Source organism: Leucoraja erinacea, chromosome 16 (genome assembly GCF_028641065.1).
Source record: "Leucoraja erinacea ecotype New England chromosome 16, Leri_hhj_1, whole genome shotgun sequence".
Classification (NCBI taxonomy): Eukaryota; Metazoa; Chordata; class Chondrichthyes; order Rajiformes; family Rajidae; genus Leucoraja; species Leucoraja erinaceus.
This window is the reverse complement of record NC_073392.1, coordinates 44464425-44488569: the sequence shown is the minus strand read 5'-3', so window position 1 is coordinate 44488569 and position 24145 is coordinate 44464425. Positions and strand designations below refer to the sequence as shown.

The 24145-nt window shown below is 42.1% G+C and overlaps 1 protein-coding gene across 1 annotated transcript in view; it reads left to right on the top strand.

The window, feature by feature from the left end:
• Nucleotides 1–24145, top strand: part of nt5dc2 (5'-nucleotidase domain containing 2) — a 75788-nt gene that overhangs the window by 1354 nt on the left and 50289 nt on the right. The window contains exons 2-5 of the mRNA XM_055648288.1: nucleotides 17994–18178; nucleotides 20689–20763; nucleotides 21887–21942; nucleotides 23219–23312. Of these exons, the coding sequence (XP_055504263.1) occupies nucleotides 17994–18178; nucleotides 20689–20763; nucleotides 21887–21942; nucleotides 23219–23312 (410 nt within the window). The remainder of the gene's footprint in view (nucleotides 1–17993; nucleotides 18179–20688; nucleotides 20764–21886; nucleotides 21943–23218; nucleotides 23313–24145) is intronic.

Sequence of the window (24145 nt, the reverse complement as noted above, 5' to 3'; positions counted from 1 at the left end):
ATCTTCAATCGAGTATAGTAGATGGGATGTTATGTTACAGTTGTAGAATAAATCTGTGAGGCTGCACTGGAAATATTGTTTTATGTTTTGGTCACTCTGCTTGGCGAAAGGTGCAATTAAGCTGGAAAGAATGCAGAGAAGATTTATGGGGATGTTGCCGGGACTTGAGGGCCTGAACTGCAGGGAGACAGGTTGGGTAGGCTATAACTTCATTCCTTGGAGCACAAGAGGGGTGATCTTTATGGAGGTATCTTTATAAATTATGAGATGATTAGATAAGGTAAATGCCAGAATCTTTTACCCAGTGTATGGGAATCAGTAACCATTAGGGGTAGGTTGAAGGTGAGAGGGGGAAGATTTAATAGGAACCACCTTTTCACAGTTAATCAAGCTTTATTGACTTCATCTTGCACTAAATGTTATGCCATGTATCGGCACGCTGGATGGCTTGATTGTAATATAGTCAATTCACTGACTGGATAGAACGCAACAAAAAAGCTTTTCACTGTACCTTGATACACGTGGCAATAATCTAAAGTAAATATATGAAGGGAGCACCTAGAGGAAGTAGTTGAGACAGCTCCAATGACAACATTTCAAAAGATATGTAAACAGCTATATGAATAGGAAGTTCTTGGAGGGAAATGGCCGAATGCCGGCAAACAGGGCACATCTAGATGGGGCATTTTGGTTGGCATGGATGGGTTGGGCCAAATGGCTTGTTTCTGTGCTATATGACTCTGTGGTCCTACTGAGATTCTGTAATTGTAGTAAGATTCCAATTCCTTTTGTAATAAAGCCCAAATATGATTTACTTTTCTAATGACCAGCTATGGAAAATAAAGATTTTCTAACATGACATCAACATTTTTTTTTTAAACCTAGCAGTTTGAAATAAATATGGAAAATACTGGTAGCAAATGTGATGAAGGATCTTTGACATGAAATGTTAACTCTGTTTCTCAGATGCTGACTGATCTGTTGAATGTTTCCAACATTTTCTGTTTTCTTGCATTTTCCAATTTTTGTAAGCGTTTAATTTGTCTATGTGCCAAGGTGAGCAAGTTTGTATTTTGGTTTTCTAATCTAGGTTTGGAATATCTTTCCCTGTCCCTCCCCTCTTTGCAGCAATCACATTTATTACCCCAGATGTTGGATGTCGGATCCAGTTATTTGTCAGTTTTTATTTCTGTTAATTTCCCTTAATTGCTTGTTGTTTCTGGAAATGTGGTTGCTCTGACGGGTGGCACAGCTGCTGGAGCCGTTGACTCGTAGCTCCAGAGACCCAGGTTCGTAACACCAGACACCCAGGTTCAAGCCTGATCTCGGCTGCTGTCTGTGGCGTTTGCACATTCTTCCTGCAACAGCGTGGGTTTCCTCTGGGTGCTTCGGTTTCCTGCCAAAGACGCGTGGGTCAGTAGATTAAATGGCCCCTGCAAATTTCCCGAGTGTTAGGAATAGTGGGTTAATCTAAAATCAGTGAGATTGGGTGATCAAAAGTTGGCGTGGGGTTAGTTGGATGAAGGGCCTGTTTCCATGTTGTATCGCTAAACTAAACTGATGACGGATTTTAGATTTTGTTGTCCTTTGTTAATTTGTAAAACTCTTAATCCTTGGGTTTACTACTCTTCTTGATGAGATTAGAGCCCTCATCAAATCTGAGACTGTCTTTCTATATTTAGTTTGTCATGGATGAAGCATGCTTCCTGTAGAATTGTTATTCCTCAATGGAATGCAAATTTGCTGAAATTATGAACAATGTTTAAATATTTGCCTTTTTATTGTATTTAATTCCACAATGTAGCTACCGCCTGTTTATGGTTTTGTTAAAAATTAAGATTCAAATTTCAGAATTGAATATGCCACTGCCGTTCAATAAAAAGATTCATTATGTTACAATTAATTTGTACTCAAAGATCCATGACTGAGGTCACCAATTAAGCTTGTCCTATTATATGAAACATATTCTAAAGAAGGCTTGTTCTGTAATGCATTGTTCCAGGAACCTGTCTCAAATATATCCTGCAACTCTTCTCCAAATTGCTTTTGTAGCAACTCTATTTCCCAAACATGACCATTGCAATTCATTGGTTTCAATATCCCCTTATTTCTTGAATATAACTATCCATGAGTAAAAGTCTCTTTTTGGTAAGGCTTCTAGTTAGTATCCACTCTTTTTGTATTTCTCCAATATTCTATGTAATTTTATTTGATTTCTCATGTTATCTATTGTTTGCAGCATTGCTACTATATTCCATTTCCATTTGCCTTTCAAAATGTCAAATACCTGGAATATTTAATGGTCAGTCGTGATCACGAAGTAACCAAAACTTAAAAATGGCTTTAGATCAAGCCTAGAGACACAAAATATTACAGATGCTGGAATCTGGAGCAAAAAGCAACTGTTGGAGGAACTCAGTTGGTCAGGCAGCTTCTGTGAGGGAAATACGTGGCCCCTCTGGAGACCAAGCTAGAGGAAGTGTCTTAACCTGAAGCGTTGACCATCCATTTCCATGTGCAGATGTGACCTGACCTCTTGAATTCCTTCAGCAGTTTATTTGTTTTAGATCAAATTATTTATTGCAGCTGTCATGCTTAATGTTTTCAGTTAGGTGAAGTCACATTAATCTTATTTTAATTTTCTTGTTTGAACATATTAGATGGCTTTCACTTGGCCACAGCAATAACACTAAGTCATGGTGTATAAAAGGCAACCTTCAATGCAGCTAAACTTTGCTAGATACTTTGTGGGAGCACTTGCACCGCAATTTTTGACACCAAGATGATTAGAGCCAGACGCTTGGCCAAAACGTTGGTTTAAATACACCTCTTTAAAATAAATGGAGAGAGAGGACAAGAGTTGAGGGACAGGGAACTCCAGGTGGTGGGAATTTTATATGTAGGCATCAAAAGTTTAGGTGACTTCAAAATGTAGATCAAAGAAGGGACGTGCACAGTAATGTTGAACAGTTGTTATGGAGAGTTGAACAGTTGTTATGGAGATAGAAAGTTAGATGGTCTCAGTAGAGGCTTGGACACATGGATCAAAGCTGATCACAGGTCAGATTATATATTTGGAACTTGAAGATACTGGGTCATTGCCAGGCAGTTGCTAGGGAGAGAATTGGGTGCAGAGATTATGTCCCTTTGACTCATTGGTCCATACTGCAGATGAGGAGATAAAGAGACGTCCAGTTCATAGAGTGGGCTATGATATCTAACAATGAATTGATAGATAATTGGTGACAACGAATTAATGAATGGATGGACAATTGGTGACTTTGAGAGCTGTTTTAATACTTCAAGGGGACGGAACTTCAAGGCGAGAAAGTTTAACAATTTAACCTTGCACGACACAGTGGCCTTGATTTTTCTCTGCTCTTAATTTTTAAGATTTTTTTTTTCCCAACCTTCCACAACATTCCCATGTTTTGTTGTACAGGTTAAAGTTGCATCTCCAATTCTGTTTCAATTTGCCAAGAGAGTTAGGGCCCAATGAGCCCATTCCAATGTGTAGCTCCCTCTTTCCCTCTATGCATTTATTTCTCCAATTGGTTTTACTGCATCCATTGGCGCGTTGCTTGGATAACAATCCAGGAACAAGTCAAAATATGTTCTTGGTAAATATCTCTATGCCTTGTGTATAATTTATTGAATTGCTTGGGAGATTAAAAATGTTTGAACAGCCTGAAGAGCAAATATCGTCAAACTAGATGCAGAGTGCATGTAAAATAAACAACCTGAATGTTTAAATAAAAAAAAAAATCATATTCTATTCATTACATTAGAATCAAGATATCACTTTCCCAAATGACATCAATTGTGAACATTTGGCTATGTAGACTCGACCAGCTATTATTTAGCAAACATGGTCATCCATCCTGAAAATACAGCTCATTTATTCTCATGGCTTTTTTTAATATCTCATCTGTGAGAATGTTGACTATTTTGTTGATCTCCACCAGACTTGTGAAATTCTGACTCGGCTACCCCAAGCTAAACAAAGTCCCGATTGCACGGATTGCTTTTCTTCTTGAGCAGTGCAAAGCAAATATCACGCAAAGCTCTGTCGCCACAGATTATCTTTCCCCTCTGCCCAAGTCACGTTGAATATCAATGATCTTAAAGTTGGTGAAATATTCTTTTTCCTCTGCCTTGAACCATCTGCTGCATTGCACATTCACTTACCAGTGGAACTTGTCCAATTATCTGCATCACACATTCAGTACATTTGGTATAGACCTCGATGTCCGTTGATAATTACACAATATAGTTAAAAGTTAGAATCGTTTATTTGGGTAAAGTTGTATCATGATATTCTCATAATGTGTGTAAATGTTGTCTTTGCATGCAGAACATTTAGCAAAAGTGGACTTGTGAACTCAAAATGCTGTAAAATAATGTTTCTGGTGATATAACCATATAACCATATAACAATTTACAGCACGGAAACAGGCCATCTCGACCCTTCTAGTCCGTGCCGAACACATATTCTCCCCTAGTCCCATATACCTGCGCTCAGTCCATAACCCTCCATTCCCTTCCCGTCCATATAACTATCCAATTTATTTTTAAATGATAAAAACGAACCTGCCTCCACCACCTTCACTGGAAGCACATTCCACACAGCCACCACTCTGTAAAGAAGTTCCCCCTCATGTTACCCCTAAACTTCAGTCCCTTAATTCTCAAGTCATGTCCCCTTGTTTGAATCTTCCCTCCTCTCAGTGGGAAAAAAATTTCTCCTGTTGTTGACATTTCATGTGCTAAATTATTACCTTTTTAAAGCAATATTTATGTAATGTCTTGGTGAGAATGTTAACAATTGTAATCGAGAATGATTCCCTTGTGTTTGTTATGAGTAGTATGAAGGTGCATGGATGTGTCTGGTTGATTGGTTATATCAGTGGCCCAGCTTGAATGTTTATCACCTTTATTCCCTCCTATCTCTGGTATTTTAAACATTGTTGCTCTGCTAATTTAATCTTTCATGGGATGTGGCCATTGTCAGCTGTGGCATCACTTGTTGTCTATCCCTGGTAACTCATTAACAGAAAAGGCAGCTTACAGACAAATATATTAATAATTGTAGAGTCCTGTGGGTAACGATGGCAGATTTCTTCCCTTAAGATATTAGTGAATCAGATATGGTTTTACAGCAATCTGGTAGTTACATGATTGCAGTTACAAAGACCTACAGATTTATTTAGTTTAGTTTGGAGATAGAGCACTAAACAGGCCATTCGGCCCACCAAGTCCGCACCGACCAGTGGTACATACAAATTTAAATTCCTCAGCTGTCATAGTGGGATTTGAACTTGTATCACTGGATGAAAGGACTAGAACTCTGATTGCTAGTCCTGTAACTTAACCACTGCACTAGGGGTCCTGGCGATGACAACAATATTCCACTCTCATATCTTATCTCCATTGAACTATTAATAATGTGGCTGAAATGTCATTTTCAATAGACATCATTTGACTAGTATAAGATCATATGACTAGTATAAGATCATATGGGACTAGGGGAGAATATAAGATCATGAGGTTTGGGAGAGAATATACTGTGCCAGCGTTTTGAAAACATCTGCAACTTTAGTTAGTTGATTTAAATAAACAGTTACAGTGGGAAAATTCACTGGATGGAACATTTAAATCTAAAAGCAAGTTTGTTTTTCTTGCTGTAGTAAGGAATGTTATTGTTCATTTGATTGTGGAAAATCCATAAATATGAGCAGATGATGGCTGAATTTATAGGGTGATTTCACCAAAGGTCAAATGAGCGTAGATCCCCCCTCACGTGACCGAAAATTTTAACTGGAGGACATCTCTCAGTTTTACCACATGTGGTGAAGTGAATGGGGAAACACAGCACTTTTAATCAAACCCACCTGAGGAATGGCAAATGTTAAAAACATTTTGAGAAAGTCAAAACAGGGTAGGACCTTTACAGATTTTTGGGCAGCTGAAATTTTCTGTGGGATCTAGTTGCGGGTGGTGACCGTGAAGCACATTTGCGACCTAAAGACATTGGTCAGGCCTAATCTGCAGTTGGACACAAAGCTGGTGTAACTCAGCGGTTGGCATCTCTCATGGAGAGAATGAGTAGGGTGAAAATAACCTTTTCAGGCACAAAGCTGGTGTAACTCAGACGGGTAACATCTCTGGAGAGAAGGAATGGGTGAAAGAACCTTCTCAAAAAAGATAGAATAAGTGAGGTAATTACAAGAGGGAACTGAAGGTAGAAAGCGGAGTGCGGAAGGGGTGAACAGCTGACAATTGCCGGGTGGATATTTAAAGATCCAAAAGGAGAAAATAATCGGGAACGTATCGTAGAGGGTTAGCTCGCTGAATTTGAGGCATCAAACCAACATTTAACCATATTATTAACTTACTTCTTTGGTGAAATTCAGCGAGTCAAACGCGCTCATAATTTCCTGATATTTCCAATGGATTTTTAAATATCCACGGCAATTGTCACTGGAAGCTCATTCACTTCCGCCGCTCTGAGTACCTTCAGTTCCCTCTTGTAATTACCTCACTTTCTATCTTTTTTTTGCCTGAAAATGTAGGTCGCTGTGCTTCACGGTCACCCCGACTAGCACAGAAAATTTCAGCTCAAAAATTAATAAAATAAATCTGAAATGGAATTTAGTATCTGTTGTGGTGAGAGAGAAGCTGGTAAATTCATTGATATGGTTTTTCATTTGGCAGAAAACCCTGCCATTTGTACACCGGACTACAGACCCACAGCAACATGGTTCACTCCTAATTGCCCTCTAATACGAGCTAGAAAGTCAAAGCAAATTATGTTTCAAAAATGTCTTCCCATTGCCTTCAAGGGGCATTTGTGGGTGTACAACAAATATAGAATACTCGCGTCCCGTGAGGGAACTGAAATGAACATTTTAGTAGAAAGAATTTTGGCTTTATCCATTGAGTTGTGTGAAGAAGGAAAATGATGGTTTGCAAACAGACACAGAGAATAATGGAATATTCAGCAGGCTGGGCTGCATTCTGGTGAGAGAAACTGTCATTGTTTCAAAGTATGGGTCCTGCATTGGAACAGGGAAAGTGCAACAGACGAGTGTGATTTCAGAGGCGGAGACAGTGTCAAGAAGACAAAATCTACATTGGGGTGCAGGTCAAAAGTTGTCCCAAGTTAGGAATTACTTTGTGTCTAATCAGAAGATAAAGTCCTCTTCCTTGAATTTGTGTTGGGCATCATTGTAGCAGTACGGGAGGTCAAAGGTGGATGGTAAGGTCAGCAGGTAGTGGGATAGAAAGTCAAAGTGGCAGGTGACAGGAAGCTGCTGGCTATACTGGCGGACTGGACTGGAGTGTTTTTGGGGTCAAGCAGACATCCAACCTGCCTTTGGTTTCTCCAAATGCAGTGCAGTAAACGAGGTCCAAGCTCAGGAACGGCATCTCATCTTCTGACAAAGCACTTGGAAAATAATGTTGAGTTGGTCATTTCAGCTAATCCACATTCTATAGATGTGGTTCTACCTTTTTATTTCATTTTTTAAATGCTTCAATTTTCTTTTTTCTTATTGTTCCATCATTCAGTTTTAGTATAGCTGTTGCCTTGACAACGTTGGTCTGCGTAGAACAGAGTCTAGCAAGCACGGGGTGGGGGGGGGGGGGTGGGGGGAAAGCCTTTTTATAGAAAGCCGTTGCCTTGGCTGATCATCCAACTCAGTATCCTGTACCTGCCTTCTCTCCATATCCCCTGATCCCTTTAGCCACAAGGGCCACATCTAACTCACTCTTAAATATAGCCAATGAACTGGCCTCAACTACCTTCTGTGGCAGACAATTCCAGAGATTCACCACTCTCTGTGTGAAAAATGTTTTCCTCATCTCGGTCCTAAAAAATTTCCCCCTTATCCTTAAACTGTGACCCATTGTTCTGGACTTCCCCAACATCGGGAACAATCTTCCTGCATCTAGCCTGTCCAACCCCTTAAGAATTTTGTACATTTCTATAAGATCCCCCCTCAATCTTCTAAATTCTAGCGAGTACAAGCCGAGTCTAACCAGTCTTTCTTCATATGAAAGTCCTGACATCCCAGGAATCACTCTGGTGAACCTTCTCTGTACTCCCTCTATGGCAAGAATGTCTTTCCTCAGATTAGGAAACCAAAACTACGCAATACTCCAGGTGTGGTCTCACCAAGACCCTGTACAACTGCAGTAGAACCTCCATGCTCCTATACTCAAATCCTTTTGCTATTCCTGGGTTAAAGGCCTGAAGCCTTGGTCGTAGTTGGTAGCTGCAGCTGCTGGCAAAAGCCGAAATTATTCTGTCAGATTTGGGTTAAAAGCCCTAACCAGAATAGGTATCCGATTGGCGGGATATTGGAAAACAAGACTGGTATACGTGCTAAGCGGTGAAGCATTGGATCCTCATTGCTGGGTGTACTCATTGGAAGGGTGCGCTGCATAAATCGGCATCGACTGCCAGTGTGAAGAGGCTGGACGCTGACACATGGTGCCAAGCAGGTGAAATGGAAGAGGCCCTATTGACGGGGTGCGCCTAGGTTGGTTTGAGGCCATGCCTGTGTGAGTTATCCGGATTCCTGAAAAGACGGGGGAGGACTCTCGTAAAGGCACCCGGCTCGGTGGTTACAGTATAGATTGGCTAGGAGTACTCTAGTCCATTCGAGAGTTCATTGTCCGAGTAAATTTCAATTTGAATCTGCGTACGTTGAGTGGTACACACCAAAAGCTAATTGGCCAGATCAGAGTGAACTGAGATTTTTCGAATTAAATTACCTAAATACAGAATCTCATATTGAAGTTCTGACCTGTACTTCAGAATTTGAATTCTGTGTGTTATAGAACTTCGAAGTTTGTATAGCGTGTTTGAATAGCGGCTGATCAACCATGAGCAGTACCCCTCTGATCGATTGTTGATTAGTACCTGATAGCGATGAGTAACTGAGAGAAGGGAAACTGATTTTTTGGCGAAAAGTAACTGGATGGGAAAAAGTATCTTATAAAGAGGGAGGGAAAGTATCTGAAGGCGAAAGGTAGCTGATTAAGAAGTAGTAGTCCTCAGCAAAGAGTACCCTAGGAAGGGGAAAATCTTCTGTATCAGAGGGAGAGGTTCACTGGTTGATAACAGAATGATGCGGAATTGAAATCAAGTGTACTTTGTTTGTGAACTGTGTGCTAGTGTGTTGTGTCTATAGCAGGGGCGGGGACCCTTTTCATGTTGGAATGCCGCATTGTTAGCTGTAATCTAATAAGGCTGCATCCAAGATACATCAATCAGATATACTTCAAAATGTACATTATTTTGTTAAAATAGCCCTCATGACTTACTAATGTTTTAATTGTGGCTGTCAGTCGGGGAGGATTATTTCGATTGATTTTCTTTTACTCTTTGGTATTTTAATTACGTTCATTTTAAGATTACAGGTGCACAACCTTTTATCCGAAAGCCTTGGGACCAGACACTTCTCGGATTTTGGAATTTTTTGGATGTCGGAATGGAAGATTTTTAGCGTAGATTAGGTAGGTAGCGGGCGGCTTGGAAAGTCTGGAGCAGCTGCCTCCTCCCCGGAGACCGGGGAATCATTGTAAATCATTGCATAAATGTTAGTCAGTTAGTTTGGAGGGCTTTTATGTGGTAAAGGGGGGTGAAGGGGAAACCTTTGATTCTTAGTCCCCTACATCGCGGAGCTGGGGCTGCGGGCGTCCGACCGCGGGCAGCGCTGGATTTTGAGCGCCGCGCAGCCAGCGGTAGAGTTGCCTGGGTCAGAGCTGCAACCGGCAGCCCCAGCATGCGATGTTGGGAGTCGGCGGCCACAGCGCTCCGGAGCTTACGGCACAGCGACCCGGTAAGGCATTGCCCGCTCCGCGCCTCTCCGACCAGGTAGGGGACTAGGAATTAAAGTCTCATCCTTCACCACATAAAAGCCCTCCAAACTAACTGACTAACATTTAAGCAATGATTTACAGATGTTTAAGTGTCTCGCTGGTCTCCGGGGAGGAGGCAGCCGCTACAGTAGTACAGACCTGGGTTGACCGTGGGTCGTTTCGGGTCAAGTTTGGCGCCAAACGCGAGCTTTGGTGCGCAGACGACATCCTGGAAAAAAATGTCCGGTTTTCTAAGCTTTCCGGTTTCCGGAATTTCGGATAAAAGGTTGTGCACGTGTATAATAAAAATAATAAAAGATGAAATAAAACATATTGATAAAAATAAAAGGATTTGTTCTACAAGATTTGGATTCATTCAAAAGGCCGCATTTAATGGCCTAGAAGGCCGCAGGTTTCCCACCCCTGGTCTATAGTATATTGTACTCTTGTAATGGAGTCTGGAAAATTTCCAGTGTATGTATCTTTTTCGGATCCGAACTGTATCAATATTTTGTTGCATGTAAAACGTATTTGGAGTGTGTTAAGATCACGAACTGTTGCTTGTACTAACTGCGTGTGCTTAAGGATTTTGGGTGTTGGATAACTGGGGTAAAAGTGTTTTAAAATTGAATATATGAGATTTGTTTCAATCGGAACTGTTAGTGTTATTAGAGTCCGATTCGTGGCGGTTCGATCAGGGTTCGTATTATTCCGATCGCTGTCGGAGGAGGGATTGTTCCATTGACCGAGTACACCACGAGGAGGATTTAAAAGAGCCTGTGATTAATTGTAATAATAAATAAATGCTTGTCTTTATATTGGTGTGTGTATTTGTCTACTTATAATTGGTGATATAGTTTCTTGTCTGGGTATAATCTTGCTTGTGTGGTTCGGGTTTATTTGTCTTTGTTAACAATGTATTTTGAGTGGGAGAGATTGCTGCTAGAATATTTGAATATTAAGCACCTTAATTTGGGAGACTAAGGATTTTTCGTTTACAGGCGTTGAATGGCTGATTGTGAATAAGATCGAATTGATAAAAAAAAGTTGAGTTGAGCGATTTGAGTTGAGCGATTTGAGTTGAGCGATTTGAGTTGAGCGATTGAGTTGAGCGATTGACTAGCGGTTGAATAGAATTGAATGTACGATTGTGCGGGAGAGGTGTGTATCTGTTAGACGTTGGTCATTGTTTGGAAGATTTCTCAGTGGCCTTGGAGACGGAAAGGGAGGAGCGAGTGTTGAGGTGTGAGTGATTCAAAACTTATCTGTATTGTGTTTATTGTGGAAGAACATGGGGAATAGTCTAGAGAAGGACTTAACAACCATTTCCAGAAGGTCATTGAAAATGATATGCGATAAAATTCCTCAGAAAGCAGAAAGATTACTGAAATTTTCAGGGAATTTAAATAAATGATCAGGAAGCGAATTATAGCCTATGGGTGGGTTGAAGTCCATAACAGGAATAACCTATTATATAGAGAAAATTATCAGGAAATATGGGGATAGGGAAGAGGGGAATGAACTCATTAAATTATGGAAGATGTTTTATACTGAAAGGAAGGTGAATAAATAGGTCGTTCTGCTATCTGCTTTGAGGATGGCAGCCTGGGGATAAGGCTGGAGTAAGAGGGAACTGGTCCTTCTCTAGATATTTCTGAACAGAGAGAAAGAAACATTGAAAATCAGCAGCAGGAGCAGGGAAGAGCACCGACCTTTAATGGGGAGATGACTATGTCGGCTCTTAAAGGGGAGGTGGCCCCGACTAAGATTAAATTAATTCAATTGAGTAAAAGTGCAACGGTTAGCGTGGATCTCGAGGGGAGAGATGCCCAGTATTTAAGAGGATGGACAGACTTCGTTGGAACAGAATCTCAGCATTCCTCTCACGTTCCTAGTTCTAAGACACCTTGTGCAGCCTGTGAACAGGGCACTCAGGTGGAGTCAGCAGCATCTTCGACTCCACCCACTGAATTTAAACCTATAGCAGGGAAATCGGGAGAGGACACTCTGGCTCCGACGATTGCTTCACCAGCTGAAGATGGTGTGAAGCAGGCACGTGCCGTCAGGGTGGGCAAGGTAGGCACTGCCTACCCTGACTACAATTATGACATGGTAATTATTAAATATAAATAGTAAAGGCATGGGAGAATTATGCCTAACTAAGAGATCGATCTCTGAGGTCGGCATCATTCTCCGTGCCTTTCAACAGCAGCACTTGTAACGTGCAAAGGTCTGTGCAGCCCACGTGCCGTCAGCACTGCTTCAAGCCGTCAATGACAAGCGGGGCTGAAGGAAGCTGAAACTCTGCCTTGGCTGTAATGCACATGTGCAGCACAAGTTTCTTGGCGGGTTTTTCAAATATGGATTGTCATTATTTTAAGAGTATCTTAGGAAACAAAGAGAGAAGAATGGAGTTCGTGTACCAATAATGTGGTAAGTACATTCTTGGTGCTTTATGTTTTTAAATACTGTATTTCCCAGGTTGGGGGGAGCTCGTTTCGCAGCGTTTGAGGAGTCTGGCCCGAGGTAAAGTTACGGGGAGGGCAGGAGCGTTGTGAAGGAGGGGATCGTGGCCAGTAACCCACTTGCGACGTTCCGGGCACGGAGCCACCGCATTGTGGCTGGGGAATGAATTAGCTCGAGTGGCTGTGAGTGGCCGCCGGGACCGGACAGCCCCTTCTGCCGGCCCCCGCTCACCTCTGGCAGTGCTCTCCGTCTGAAAACCTCTCTCCTGCCGCTCGCCGGCCTCACTCATGTCAGCCGCTTCCCGTAAATCCTTAAATTCCGACAGCGCGCTCAAGGGCCCAATTGAGGTTACTCGACTGTCGGAAATTTAGGGATTTGCGGGAAGCGGCTGACATGAGTGAAGCCGGCGAGCAGCAGGTGAGAGGTGTTCAGTTGGAGAGCACTGCCAGAGGTGAACGGGCTGGCAGAAGGGGCTGTCCGATCCCGGCGGCCACTCGCAGTCACCCGAGCTGCTTCCCTCCCCGGAAGTGGCGGCCAGTTCTGCTGTCCGTGCCCGGAGCGCTGCGGCAGAGGTGAGAGTTACTGACATGATCATCGACCCCCTCCTTCTCAACGCTCCTGCCCTCCCCGCATCTTTAACCCCTGGCACAAACTCTGCACACGCTGTGAAAGGAACTCTCCCTCCAATTGGTCCCTTGAATTAGTATTGTCATTCAATAAGATGACAACTGATTCAACTTATTGTGGTGAGCTCCAGTTTTTCCCACCATCTCTCCACCTGCCTTCATCCTCCATCCCCCACCCATTCAATAATTAAAAAATGAAGGAGATTTAGAAGCCTTGGGCAAATTGAATTGTTCCTTATTTTTATTTTTTATTTTTTTGGAGAGAACAATCTGTGCATGCGCGGTTTAAGATTTTTTTTTAAAAAGCCGACTGACTGCCTACCTTGAGTAATCACTCACGGCACGTGCCTGATGTGAAGGATCAGGGAGCTAGAACGAAGGTTCCTCATAAGTGTGAGCCAAAATTAATTAAACGACCAACAGGAGAAGTAAAGGAATCATTCCTAAAATATAGAGGTTCCTTTAGCAGAGGGAGCAGTGTCTCTGAGGATGAGACGGTGGTGGGCTGTTAAATAGCTGATCCTGATATCGGTAACATTATAGAATCTGAACAGATTTCTGATATTATGGAAATGGAGTGAATTCCCCGTAGACAATTCCCTAGTAGGAAGCTGCCTACCACCGCCTTTAGAATTGGATACCGCAGTAGGTGCAGACTATCCCCGGGCCACAGACGTCCCCACTCCAGTGCAACCCAGTTCAACAACGACTAAATCCTTCCAGGGACCAGTAAACGTAATACAAAAACTGGAAGTGACATCAACAGAAGAAGAAGAATTTAACGCATGGATCCCTCCTGATTATGTTAGGGACATGCCTATCCGAGAGCCTACTTTCCCTCAATTTAATTGGAGAGGCTATAGAACCGTCAGGGCCGATCAATGTTACGTTTGCGGAGAAACGGGACATTGGAGCAGAGCTTGCCCTATGAGGGAACACAGAGGGAGGGGTCAAAGGAGAGGGCCACGGGGTCCAAGAAGTCAGTGGGTCCTTCGGGGCTATAGAGATACTTGGGACCCTGAAGATCGAGGGCGAGAACGCTGGCCAGAGGATCAGGGGGCAGGGAACAAAGCATCGTTCTGGCAGCCGAATCCATTTCTGTAGCCCTGATCTGCCAGCCAGTCCAGAGTAATCTGACCCTTGCCTCGAAGCCTAGAGATAAAATCTGAGGGTATCCTCCTCATGACATTGAGATGGCCCAAGGAAAATAATAATAAATATGAATTAAATCAGAATAAGAAAGAACACCGCCCCTTTCAAATTCCAGGAGGAAAGTTACAAAGAAGCTGATTGGGATTAAGAAACCTTACCAATAGAGAGGAACATGAAAATAGAGAAAAAAAGGAGCTGGTGTCAAAAAGGAAAAGAACTGAAGGGAACTCAGATTGGCACTAGGGAAAGAAGAAATGAATTTATTGCGCAGGAGGTGCAGGAGTAAGGAATAGGAGCAATGGTAAACTTGGTTAATAACTTGTTGCAAAGTTGTTGTGCCTGCAGGACAGTGTCACCTTCAACATGTCACCATCTGGGGAGTGAAGTAAAAGAGTATGTGGACCCTCCAGAACGGGCAGAAGACACAGCTTGGGTAGGATGTGTAGTCCATCGTCATCTCCATCCAGGTAGCTCCCCAGAGATAAGGACAAACAACGAGGAGGAAATGGGGCTGTCCTGTCCCTTTAATAAATACCATCTGTGAAAGGCCAACAGACACCTAAAAAGATGGCTGCTCCTCTGTATTCCTACTCCTACAAATTAAATATCAAGAAGGAAAAATAAAAGACTTACCCTCGTGCCCAACTTTAACATAACATCTGACACAAGGGAAGGGAAAAGAAGAGAACAATGCCCAAAACTTTCTGAGGAAATACAAACAGCCACTGAAGCCCATTGAGGCAAGCGCCGACTTGAATAAATTACATTTGGAAATGAATACTCCTCTGTGGTTCGGGGACACCTACTTTGCGCCCAAATTTTAGTTATTAGAAATAAATTGACAAAATTCTGAATTCGAACTCTAAATTGTATAGTGATGAATTGGAAGGACTTTAAAATTTGAGATATGGAAATGACTTGTGAGATTTGGTTTAGGAATATTGTAAATCTGAATATTAACTTGGTATTTTTATTGTCACCCTCAGACAGGCAGCCAAGGAAAGGAAGGATTGAAAGAACATCAGGGAAGGACGGAACTCGGAAAGGTCTAGTAAAATGAATGTGAGAGGTGGCATTGGAATAGTAAGAAAGAGGAATGTGAATAACACTGCTCCCCTTCGAGAAACCAAAGTTAACTGCCTAGAAAGAGTTACTGAGGAGAAGTCCTATTAGATTAGAAGAAGTACTAAGGGAATGAATGGCTGGTTGTTGTCAGCATCGATGTATTTGACCGGTGAATCTAAATTTATGTAACCCTTGATAGTAAAGCGGCTCCTATTATCAAGGTGTAAAGTAATTGTCCCTAGATTCGGCATTCTTAATCAGCTTTATAATAATCTACAACATATGGAAATTAATTGATTAAATTTGAACAGCTGGGAATTCCACAGCAATTGAATTGAATTGTGTTATCGACCACACGCTGTGGAATGAAATGGGTGAGATGGACCTAAATATCCAAAATATTAAATTGAAGGCTGAGACTGAATTTGGTGGAATTGAGGCATTCCCCACGGTTGTTTTGAATAGGAGTCACGCCTGCAGGGAAATCTGGACTGAACCCAGCTGAAATTTACATGAGAAACCATCATCAGAAATACATTGGAAACCATCGTGTGAATACAAAGGTAACTGGCGATATATTTTCCCATACTATCCTAGTATGGGAAAGATTATATTACAGAATAATGATAGGTTATACAGAAAGAGGGCTTGTGATTGACAGGAACGTATGGGGAAAGCATCAGTGCATGAATGGTAACTTACTTCATTCCAAGTTCTCTTAGGAATTATAGGTTCAACTATGGATCAAGTACAGAGGGATTAACAACACAGATGGAGGGGATTCGCACCCACAAAATCTCGGGAGGTGAAGACTCATCAGACGGAAATTGTGAAGCTACGCCCATGAAAACTCGGGAAGCTTGATGAGATTCTGGGAAGATACATTATCAACCATATCAACAAGATGTAATAGTCACCCATGCATATCTGATTATCATAAATGATGGTTTATCATCTATGATAAAAGGGAGGAATGTTAATCCTAGCTAAAATGGAGCAGCCATGGCATCAAAAATGTAGTAAGGGCTTATGTACTGCTAGACCATTTTGGTCAGGTTTAATGTGATCTGCAGAACTGAGACAAGCTGTTGAATGGTGCCAACAAGTCTGTGGCCCAGGTCAATGTTGCAGAGAGAGAATGGGACATCTGCAGAGTTCTTACATGAAGCATGGAATGCATAGAGTTAATTGGATCAATGCAAACTAAGTGTACATATTGTAAATAATGTTGTGAGACAGCTACCCTGTTAGTTGTTTGGGTGAAATGTTAAGCCTTGTCTGGGTTGTTTGAATCCCAAGGCACATGTTGCATTATTCATTTATGTTAGCTTCCTTCTCAAAGCCTTACCAGATACAACGTATTTAAGATAATGTTATTGGGCTGGGGAACTGTCAATTATGTACTGTTATAATCAATATGTCTGATTGGATTATAAAGAGACCACCTCCATGTAGTTCGGCCCCTCAAGGTTCGGGGACCTATAAAAGGCAGCCCCCACGAATTCCTTTGTCGATCTTCTGGAAGAGCGCTTGGGCCAGCAGCGTGTTTGTTTTTTCTACTTGTTTTTGTATTTTTTAGTGTGTCTCAATGTGTGTTTTTAACGTTTCTCTGTGTGCCTTGTGTGGGGGGTGGTGTGGGGAGGTAAGGGGGAAACCGCTTTGGTCGCTTCCTCCACGGAGAGGCGACGTTTTCCATGTCGCCTCCCCCCGTGGCCTAACATCGAGGATCGGTGCGGCCTTTCCCGGAGGCACGCACAGGGCTTCAGCAGCGGGCGCAGCAAGGACTCTTTCGTCGTGCAGCGGGCGTGCCCTCCCCGGGGGTCGCCAGAGGGGAGCACTCCGTTCGCTGGCCCGTGGCAGCCTGAAGCCGTGGTCTGCGGAGCTCCAGCTGGCGCGGCGTCTGGAGCCTGGGATCCCTCGTTGGGGACCCCGGAGGAGAAGAGCTCCGACCGCCGTCCCGCGGCCTACTTCTAACCGTGGATGTGGCGGGGACTTACCATCTGGAGCGAGATCCCTCGCCTGGGATCCCTGGAGCAGAGTTCCGACCGCCGGCCCTGTGGTCTGCGGTGCTTCGGCGCAGCGGGGACTTTAGATCTTCGACTGCTGGCCTGCGACCTACACCATCAGGAAGCCGCAGTCTCTGGTGGGGAGGACTTATCTGGATTTGCCTTGTCTGTGCATCTGGACGCCCGCAGCAGCGGCTGCGGATGGTTGAGGTCCCGACCACGGGGGAAAATGGAGGAGGACTGGCCAAATTTCGTGCCTTCCACCACAGTGATGAATGCTGTGGTGGATGTTTGTGTTAAATTTTTATTGTGTACTGTGTGTTCCTTTTTATATTGTACCGCTGCTGGCAAATTTATTTTATGTGCATGTGATGAATAAAACTTGACTTGGCTTGACTGCGTGAACCTTTGGAGTGTCTCTGCTTGCACGAGGCTAAAGGGCTTGGCCAAGCAGATACAAGCATCGAGCCCGCGGTGGTTAGGTATCATACAGGGGAATTTGTGTTGTGTTATCCAAAAATAAAGTTTAGTTGCTCAAGTGAATCAGTATTTTATTGACTGAACTAGACTGGGGGGAAGCTTAGAAGAGCATATTTACGTGCATGTATAGTAAGATTGTTCTGAATTGAATGCAGAGAAAACTAATTTCACCTATGTACCTGTGACAATGTTCGAACATTCAGATTTGAGTGAATGTTATTTGAGGCAGTCCCTATTTTGTATGCAACGTGACACATTGGGGAAGACACTTCAGAGATCACTGTAATGTCGTTAGTATTTTGCAAATACATTTGTTTTTCTTTCTACTCAGAACTTATTCCCCCTGGAATCTGCAACATTCTCAACCCTGCAAATATTTATTCAAATAATGAAGTTAAGTTGGGGAACATTGAAATTTATGGATTTGATTACGATTATACTCTTGCACAGTACTCCAGTTCTGTGCACACGATGATCTTTGACACTGCACGTGAAATCCTTGTGGAACAGTACAAGGTATGTTATCCAGTGAAGGTAGACACCAATGCTGGAGGAACTCAGCGGGTGATGCAGTATCTATGGAGCGAAGGAAATAGGCAAAGTTTTGGGCCAAAACCCTTCTTCAGGCACTGTTATGCAGTGAGTCTAGTTAGAAGACCACCAGCCTGCAATGTTGACGTCCATATTCTCCATAGATACTGCCTGTCCTGAGTATTTCCAGTATTCTATTTTGCATTTTCCAATTGTTGTTTTTTGAAATGTCTTCACAAGTGAGAGCTCTAATATATTACATTGGAACCCCTAAATTGGATTCTCTTGGTAGTTAATGCAATTAGGTCAATCTCTATATTTTGATTAATGTCAAAGGGTTCAGTTCATTTTTAGATCAAATACATTTTGCATGGTTTGACTTTAGAGGTACAGTGTTGAAACTGGCCCTTCAGCCACCGAATCTGTGCCGACCAGCGATCGCAACATACACTAGATCTATCTTACACACTAGGGAAAATTTACACTTTCCATTAGCCAGTTAATTAATTTATTAACCTGTACGTATTTGGAGTGTGGGAGGAAACCAGAGCACCCAGAGAAAACCCACGCAATCACGGGGAGAACGGACAAACTCCATATAGACAGTCTTGTCGGGTTTATTTTCAATGGACTGCTCTTATTGGCAATAGAGCAAGGCTAATTTTCACAACTTTGTTCCATGCAATTAGAGTCAGACGGTTGGAATGTGAATTATTTTTCTAGTTTAATTAAAAATTAACCTACCAGCATATCTACAATAATGAGCCTCTCGTGTAGGTTACTTGCAAAAATAATCGAAGCGGAGAATAATATGCTATGAAAGAGGGAATGTGTTGCTGGAGTGTAGGGAATAAGAGGAGGAATGTGACTGAGCTTGCTCTGCTGGGAGCTGGTATGGAGCTAATGAAGAAAAAGGTCAACTTGTCTGTGGGAGTAAGCAGACTGGGTGTTTTCCCTTCAATGCCTTTTGAATCTTCTGTGCACTAAATCGTATGTCTACAGGATTAATGGCCACAGGGAGTTCTTTAATGATTGTGTAACTCTCAGTCACTAATAAATCACTCTTATTAGAGACTAACCGGTTTGATGTGGTTAATGCAGATCATTTACAAATAGATAAAAGGAGCTATCAAGTGTCAATTTTATGATAAAGCCAAATTGCTGTTGTAATTGACAAATTATGCTTCATACTTTTGTTAAATGGTTGATAAAAGTAATGTATTTAATATTTGCATGTTAGAACAATACAAATAGGGGGGCACAGTGGCACAGCGATGGAGTTGCTGCCTTACAGCGCCAGAGACTCTGGTTCGATCCTGACTATGGGTGCAGTCTGTATGAAGTTTGTACATTCTCCCTGTGACCGCATGGGTTTTCACCGGGTGCTCCAGTTTCCTTCCACACTCCAAAGACGTCCAGGTTTGTAGGTTAATTTGGCTTTGATAAACATTGTAAATTGTCCCTAGTGTTAGATAGTGCTAGTGTATGGGATGGTCGCTGGTTGATGCCGAATCGGTGGGCAGAAGTGTCTGTTTCCACGCTGTATCTCTAAACTCAACTCAATTTTAGAGTTTTTGATTGTTCGGTTGGGTAAAGTATTGTATCTTGAAATTGCAGGCACATTGCAGTGCCAGTCGTGATGGCTTTTACCCGGGTGAAGCAAAGATGACTGTGTCAAAACTGTTTTGTGGAAATGGGAATTCTGAGAATCTTTTCATAGACCCTGTACAAGTGCAGTACTGTCAGCAGAGTAGTTTTAAGGCATCGATAGATTCTTGACTAGTACAGGGTGTCTGGGGTTATGGGGAGAAGGCAGAAGAATGGGGCTAGGAGGGAGAGATTGATCAACCATGATTGAATGGGGGAGTAGACTTAATGGGCTGAATGGCCCAATTCTGCTCCTATCACATGACCTTATAACCTTATATATTGTCTGCATTTGATCGGGCATCACCCTGGAGAGATACCTGACACTGTGACCTGGGGAGCATAGGCAAGTGTAAAGCTTCACTTGATACCTTTCACAAAACCACAGATTTCCCTGTACCTCATATAAAATTCACTTTGATTTAATGTTCAAAGCCAGTTGCTCTCCTTCGGTTCTGCTTTAGTTAGAGGTTATAGTTTTTGGGAACACACAGATTAGTAGTTTTTAAGAAAGAACTGCAGATGCTGGAAAATTCAAAGGTAGACAAAATGCTGTAGAAACTCAGCGGGTGAGGCAGCATCTATGGAGAGAAGGAATAGGCGACGATTTGCGTCGAGACCCTTCTTCAGGCTTCTCGACCCAAAACTTTGCCTATTCCTTCTCTCCATAGATTCTGACTGACCCGCTGAGTTTCTACAGCATTTTTGTCTACCTTCAGAGATTAGTACTGTTCATCTGCTTTGTGTTTCATTAGCGTGCGATCTTTCAACAACATGCAGCTGGCAAAAGATTTGTGATGAAAACGTTATGAGAAGAGTTTATCTTAATCTTTAATTATTTCTTGTAGTATCCTGAAGGAATCAAGGAATATGAGTACCAACCAAACTTTGCCATCAGAGGCCTCCATTATGACGTGCGGAAGGTAACGTTTTAATAAGCGAGCAGTCTTCATTAACATGTGTGTAGCAAATCTTTATCTTCCGCTAATGAATCTTGTGTGCAAACCTTGGGTAGTCAAAATAAACGCCCAACGTAATCTACACGGCTGTCGCTGCCTTCCATTCCATCTGCTGACTGATTCACTACAGATCTGTTTGCTGTGCTATGTGATCGAGAGATGGTCACTGTATTGTGACATGTTTGTTCCATTTTCTGGTATGTGGATGCACGGTGCTGCTTCAGCCTTTATAGCTGCCAAATAACCACATATATAGTTTGCGATGTGCTTGCCCATCTCTGCTGTGCACCATGATAAATAACGAGCCCTCCAATTAATATAAATAGCCGTGAGTATTTAAAATTCTGGATTTTTGCAAGATAGAGTCAACATTCTTTATCCAGGGGCCTGAACAGTAAGATCATTTAACAGCATGGACTGGATTTTGGGGGACCAATTTTTAATAGTGTGTTACTGTCTATTGGCAAAGCAGGCTTGAGATGAGGTCAACTGTATATCAAACAAGATGGTTTTTAGGCAAAGTGTGCAAATTGAATGGACATGCATTCTGATTGAAACTGATGCATCATTACTATTAAGTCTGAATTCTGGAGTTACCAACTCTTATCTTCACCAGTGCAGCAGTGTCCAAGTTAGTATCCTACATGTGCTTCTGTGGATATTTAGGAGCTGCCAATAAGTACTGCCTTTCACAATACCACCCTTGTCCAATGAACATATGCCTTGCAATATGTTTGTGATATTTAAATGGCCTATCGCATGAGTATTATCAAGTGTGAATGAACTGCAAGCTCTACATACAAGGTGGTGTTTGTTGTTCAGCGATGGGCAAACTATTCTGTGATAATGTTTCAGACCAATTGCGTGTAAGAGAAATACAGCTCCATTAACTGACTCCTGATTGATGCGTCCAAAATTATTCTAGATCACCAGGGAGTTTAACATTTTAGTAGCTGACTTAAATGCAACAAAATCATGTGTATTTCTTTCTGGGTCAAATTACGATAAAGTTCACTGTGTGGCATTTACTATTTACTGAAAGATTACAATAAGTCCAGAGCATAAATTTCTATTTTCTATTTGATAGGGATACTTAATGAAGATTGATGCTTTCCATTATGTCCAGCTGGGAACTGTATACAGGTATGTATTCTATCGAGCTATACAGCATTCCATGTGAAGTGGCAATTGGAGAAAACGCCTTATTTCAAGACTAAGGCAGTCTTGAGTAATGTTAACAAACCATCTTGATTTGTGAGACAGTAATTGATTTTGTGTGGAATTCCAGTTATTTGTTGGTAATAAATAGTTCAGGATACACTTTAAAAACTTGCACTGTGTCATATTTTGTGACTGCCATCAGCTAAATTCAAGCTGGGTTGACAATTTATTTTAGATATTAAGGATATTTGAATGTTTTGGGGAAGTTGAATGATAAGTTCATTCTGCATTGGAACCTTTTTGAAAATGGTTCTTTAGTAACATTGTTAGTGCAATTGTTTTTTACCCATTTTGAGTGGCTCTTGAGAAGCAGGTGGTGATATATCTGTTGCAAACAACTATATTGTATTGAATAGTTGTTTGATGTTAGAACACTTGTGGCCAGTTGATAATCGTAATACTTTCCCTTCATGTCGAATGCTTGCTCTGTGACGAAAATAGGAAATGTCGAATTTTAATTGAATTTGTGTATATCTCAGACCTTCTCTCACACCTCCCGCTGCTGAAAGACTCATCCATGCCTTCATCTCCTCCCGACTGGACTATTGCAACTCGCTTCTCCTTGGCATCAGCTCCACCTACATCAACCGACTGTAACTGGTCCAGAACGCAGCTGCCCGACTCGTCACCCACACCAAATCCTGGCATCACATCACTACAGTCCTCAAATAACTTCACTGGCTTCCCATCTCCCACCGGATCAACTACAAAATCCTGATCCTCACCTACAAAGCCCTCCACCATCTGGCCCCCCATATCTCACTGACCTCCTCTCCCCCTACCAACCCTCACGATCCCTCAGATCTACATCAGCCGGTCTCCTCTCCATCCACAAGTCCAACCTCCGCAGTTTTGGGGACAGAGCCTTCTCCAGGGCAGCCCCCAGGCTCTGGAACTCCCTCCCCCAACTGATCCGCAATTCCGTGTCCCTCACCATCTTCCAGTCCCGCCTCAAGACCCATCTCTTCACCTCTGCCTATCCTTAGCCCCAGGTCCCCCTCCCTTTTCATCTGTTCATTAATTGCCTCGTATTGTGTTTTGAATTGAATTCTGTCTTTACTTTCTGTACTAGTCATGTCTCTACTATTTATTTCATTCCCCTTACATGTTTTTCCTCTACCTGCTAAATTTTTGTAAGGTGTCCTTGAGACTCTTGAAAGGCGCCCATAAATAAAATTTGTTATTATTATATTTACAGGGGGCTCAGTCCAGTGCCAGATGAGGAAGTGTTTCAAATGTATGAAGGAACCCAACATGTTCCTCTACACCAAATGAGTGATTTCTATGGCAAGGTAACTTTTTTTTCCCCTTTTGATTCCTGGTTTTGGCTCGACAATTTATTGTGAGGATATCACTGTCTTCCGTACAGGAAGAGTGAATTGGATTTAACATTTTTTTAAATCCCACACCATGTGGTTTAATCTATTATAACAACATTCAAACTCATTGAAAACCGAAACAAATCGTTTAACTAAATAAACTACAATATTCAATGATTATTAGTACAGATACTGATCTAGCCATTGAAAAAAATACTCTTGGCAAAGACTGATCAGTTAACATGTCGTTTTACTAAAAATCAGCTGGCACGGATTTTTGTCATTGTTCATGCATTTCATGTTTGATACTTAAAGTATTTTTTAATTTCAGAGAGATTCATTTATGTTCAGCCCTGTTATTTTTTTTAAATATACTGTATCTATTCTTTTCTCTGCATCATCGTATTTCTTGGAAGCCTCAGGAAGGATTAAGACCCAATTTAATCAGTGTATGGATTAATTCACAATCTGTTTTAATGAGAGCTATTGGAAGGGACACAGCCCTTTGTTGTCCATTCGTATATTTATTTTGCAGGCTGTATTTGTGGGTCGAACATATAAGTTTTTTTAAAGCAGAGATAGATAGATTCTTGATTAGTTCGGGTGTCGAGGGTTATCGGGAGAAGTCAGGAGAATGGGTTTAGGAGGGAGAGATAGATCAGCCATGATTGTATGACAGAGTACACTTGATGGGCCGAATGGACTCGATGAGCAGGCAGGGAATAGTGGACTACAGACCATGTGTGGGTAGATTGGATCAGTTTACTTTGCAGACAAGGTAGGCCAAAGGCTCTCTCCTGCACTGT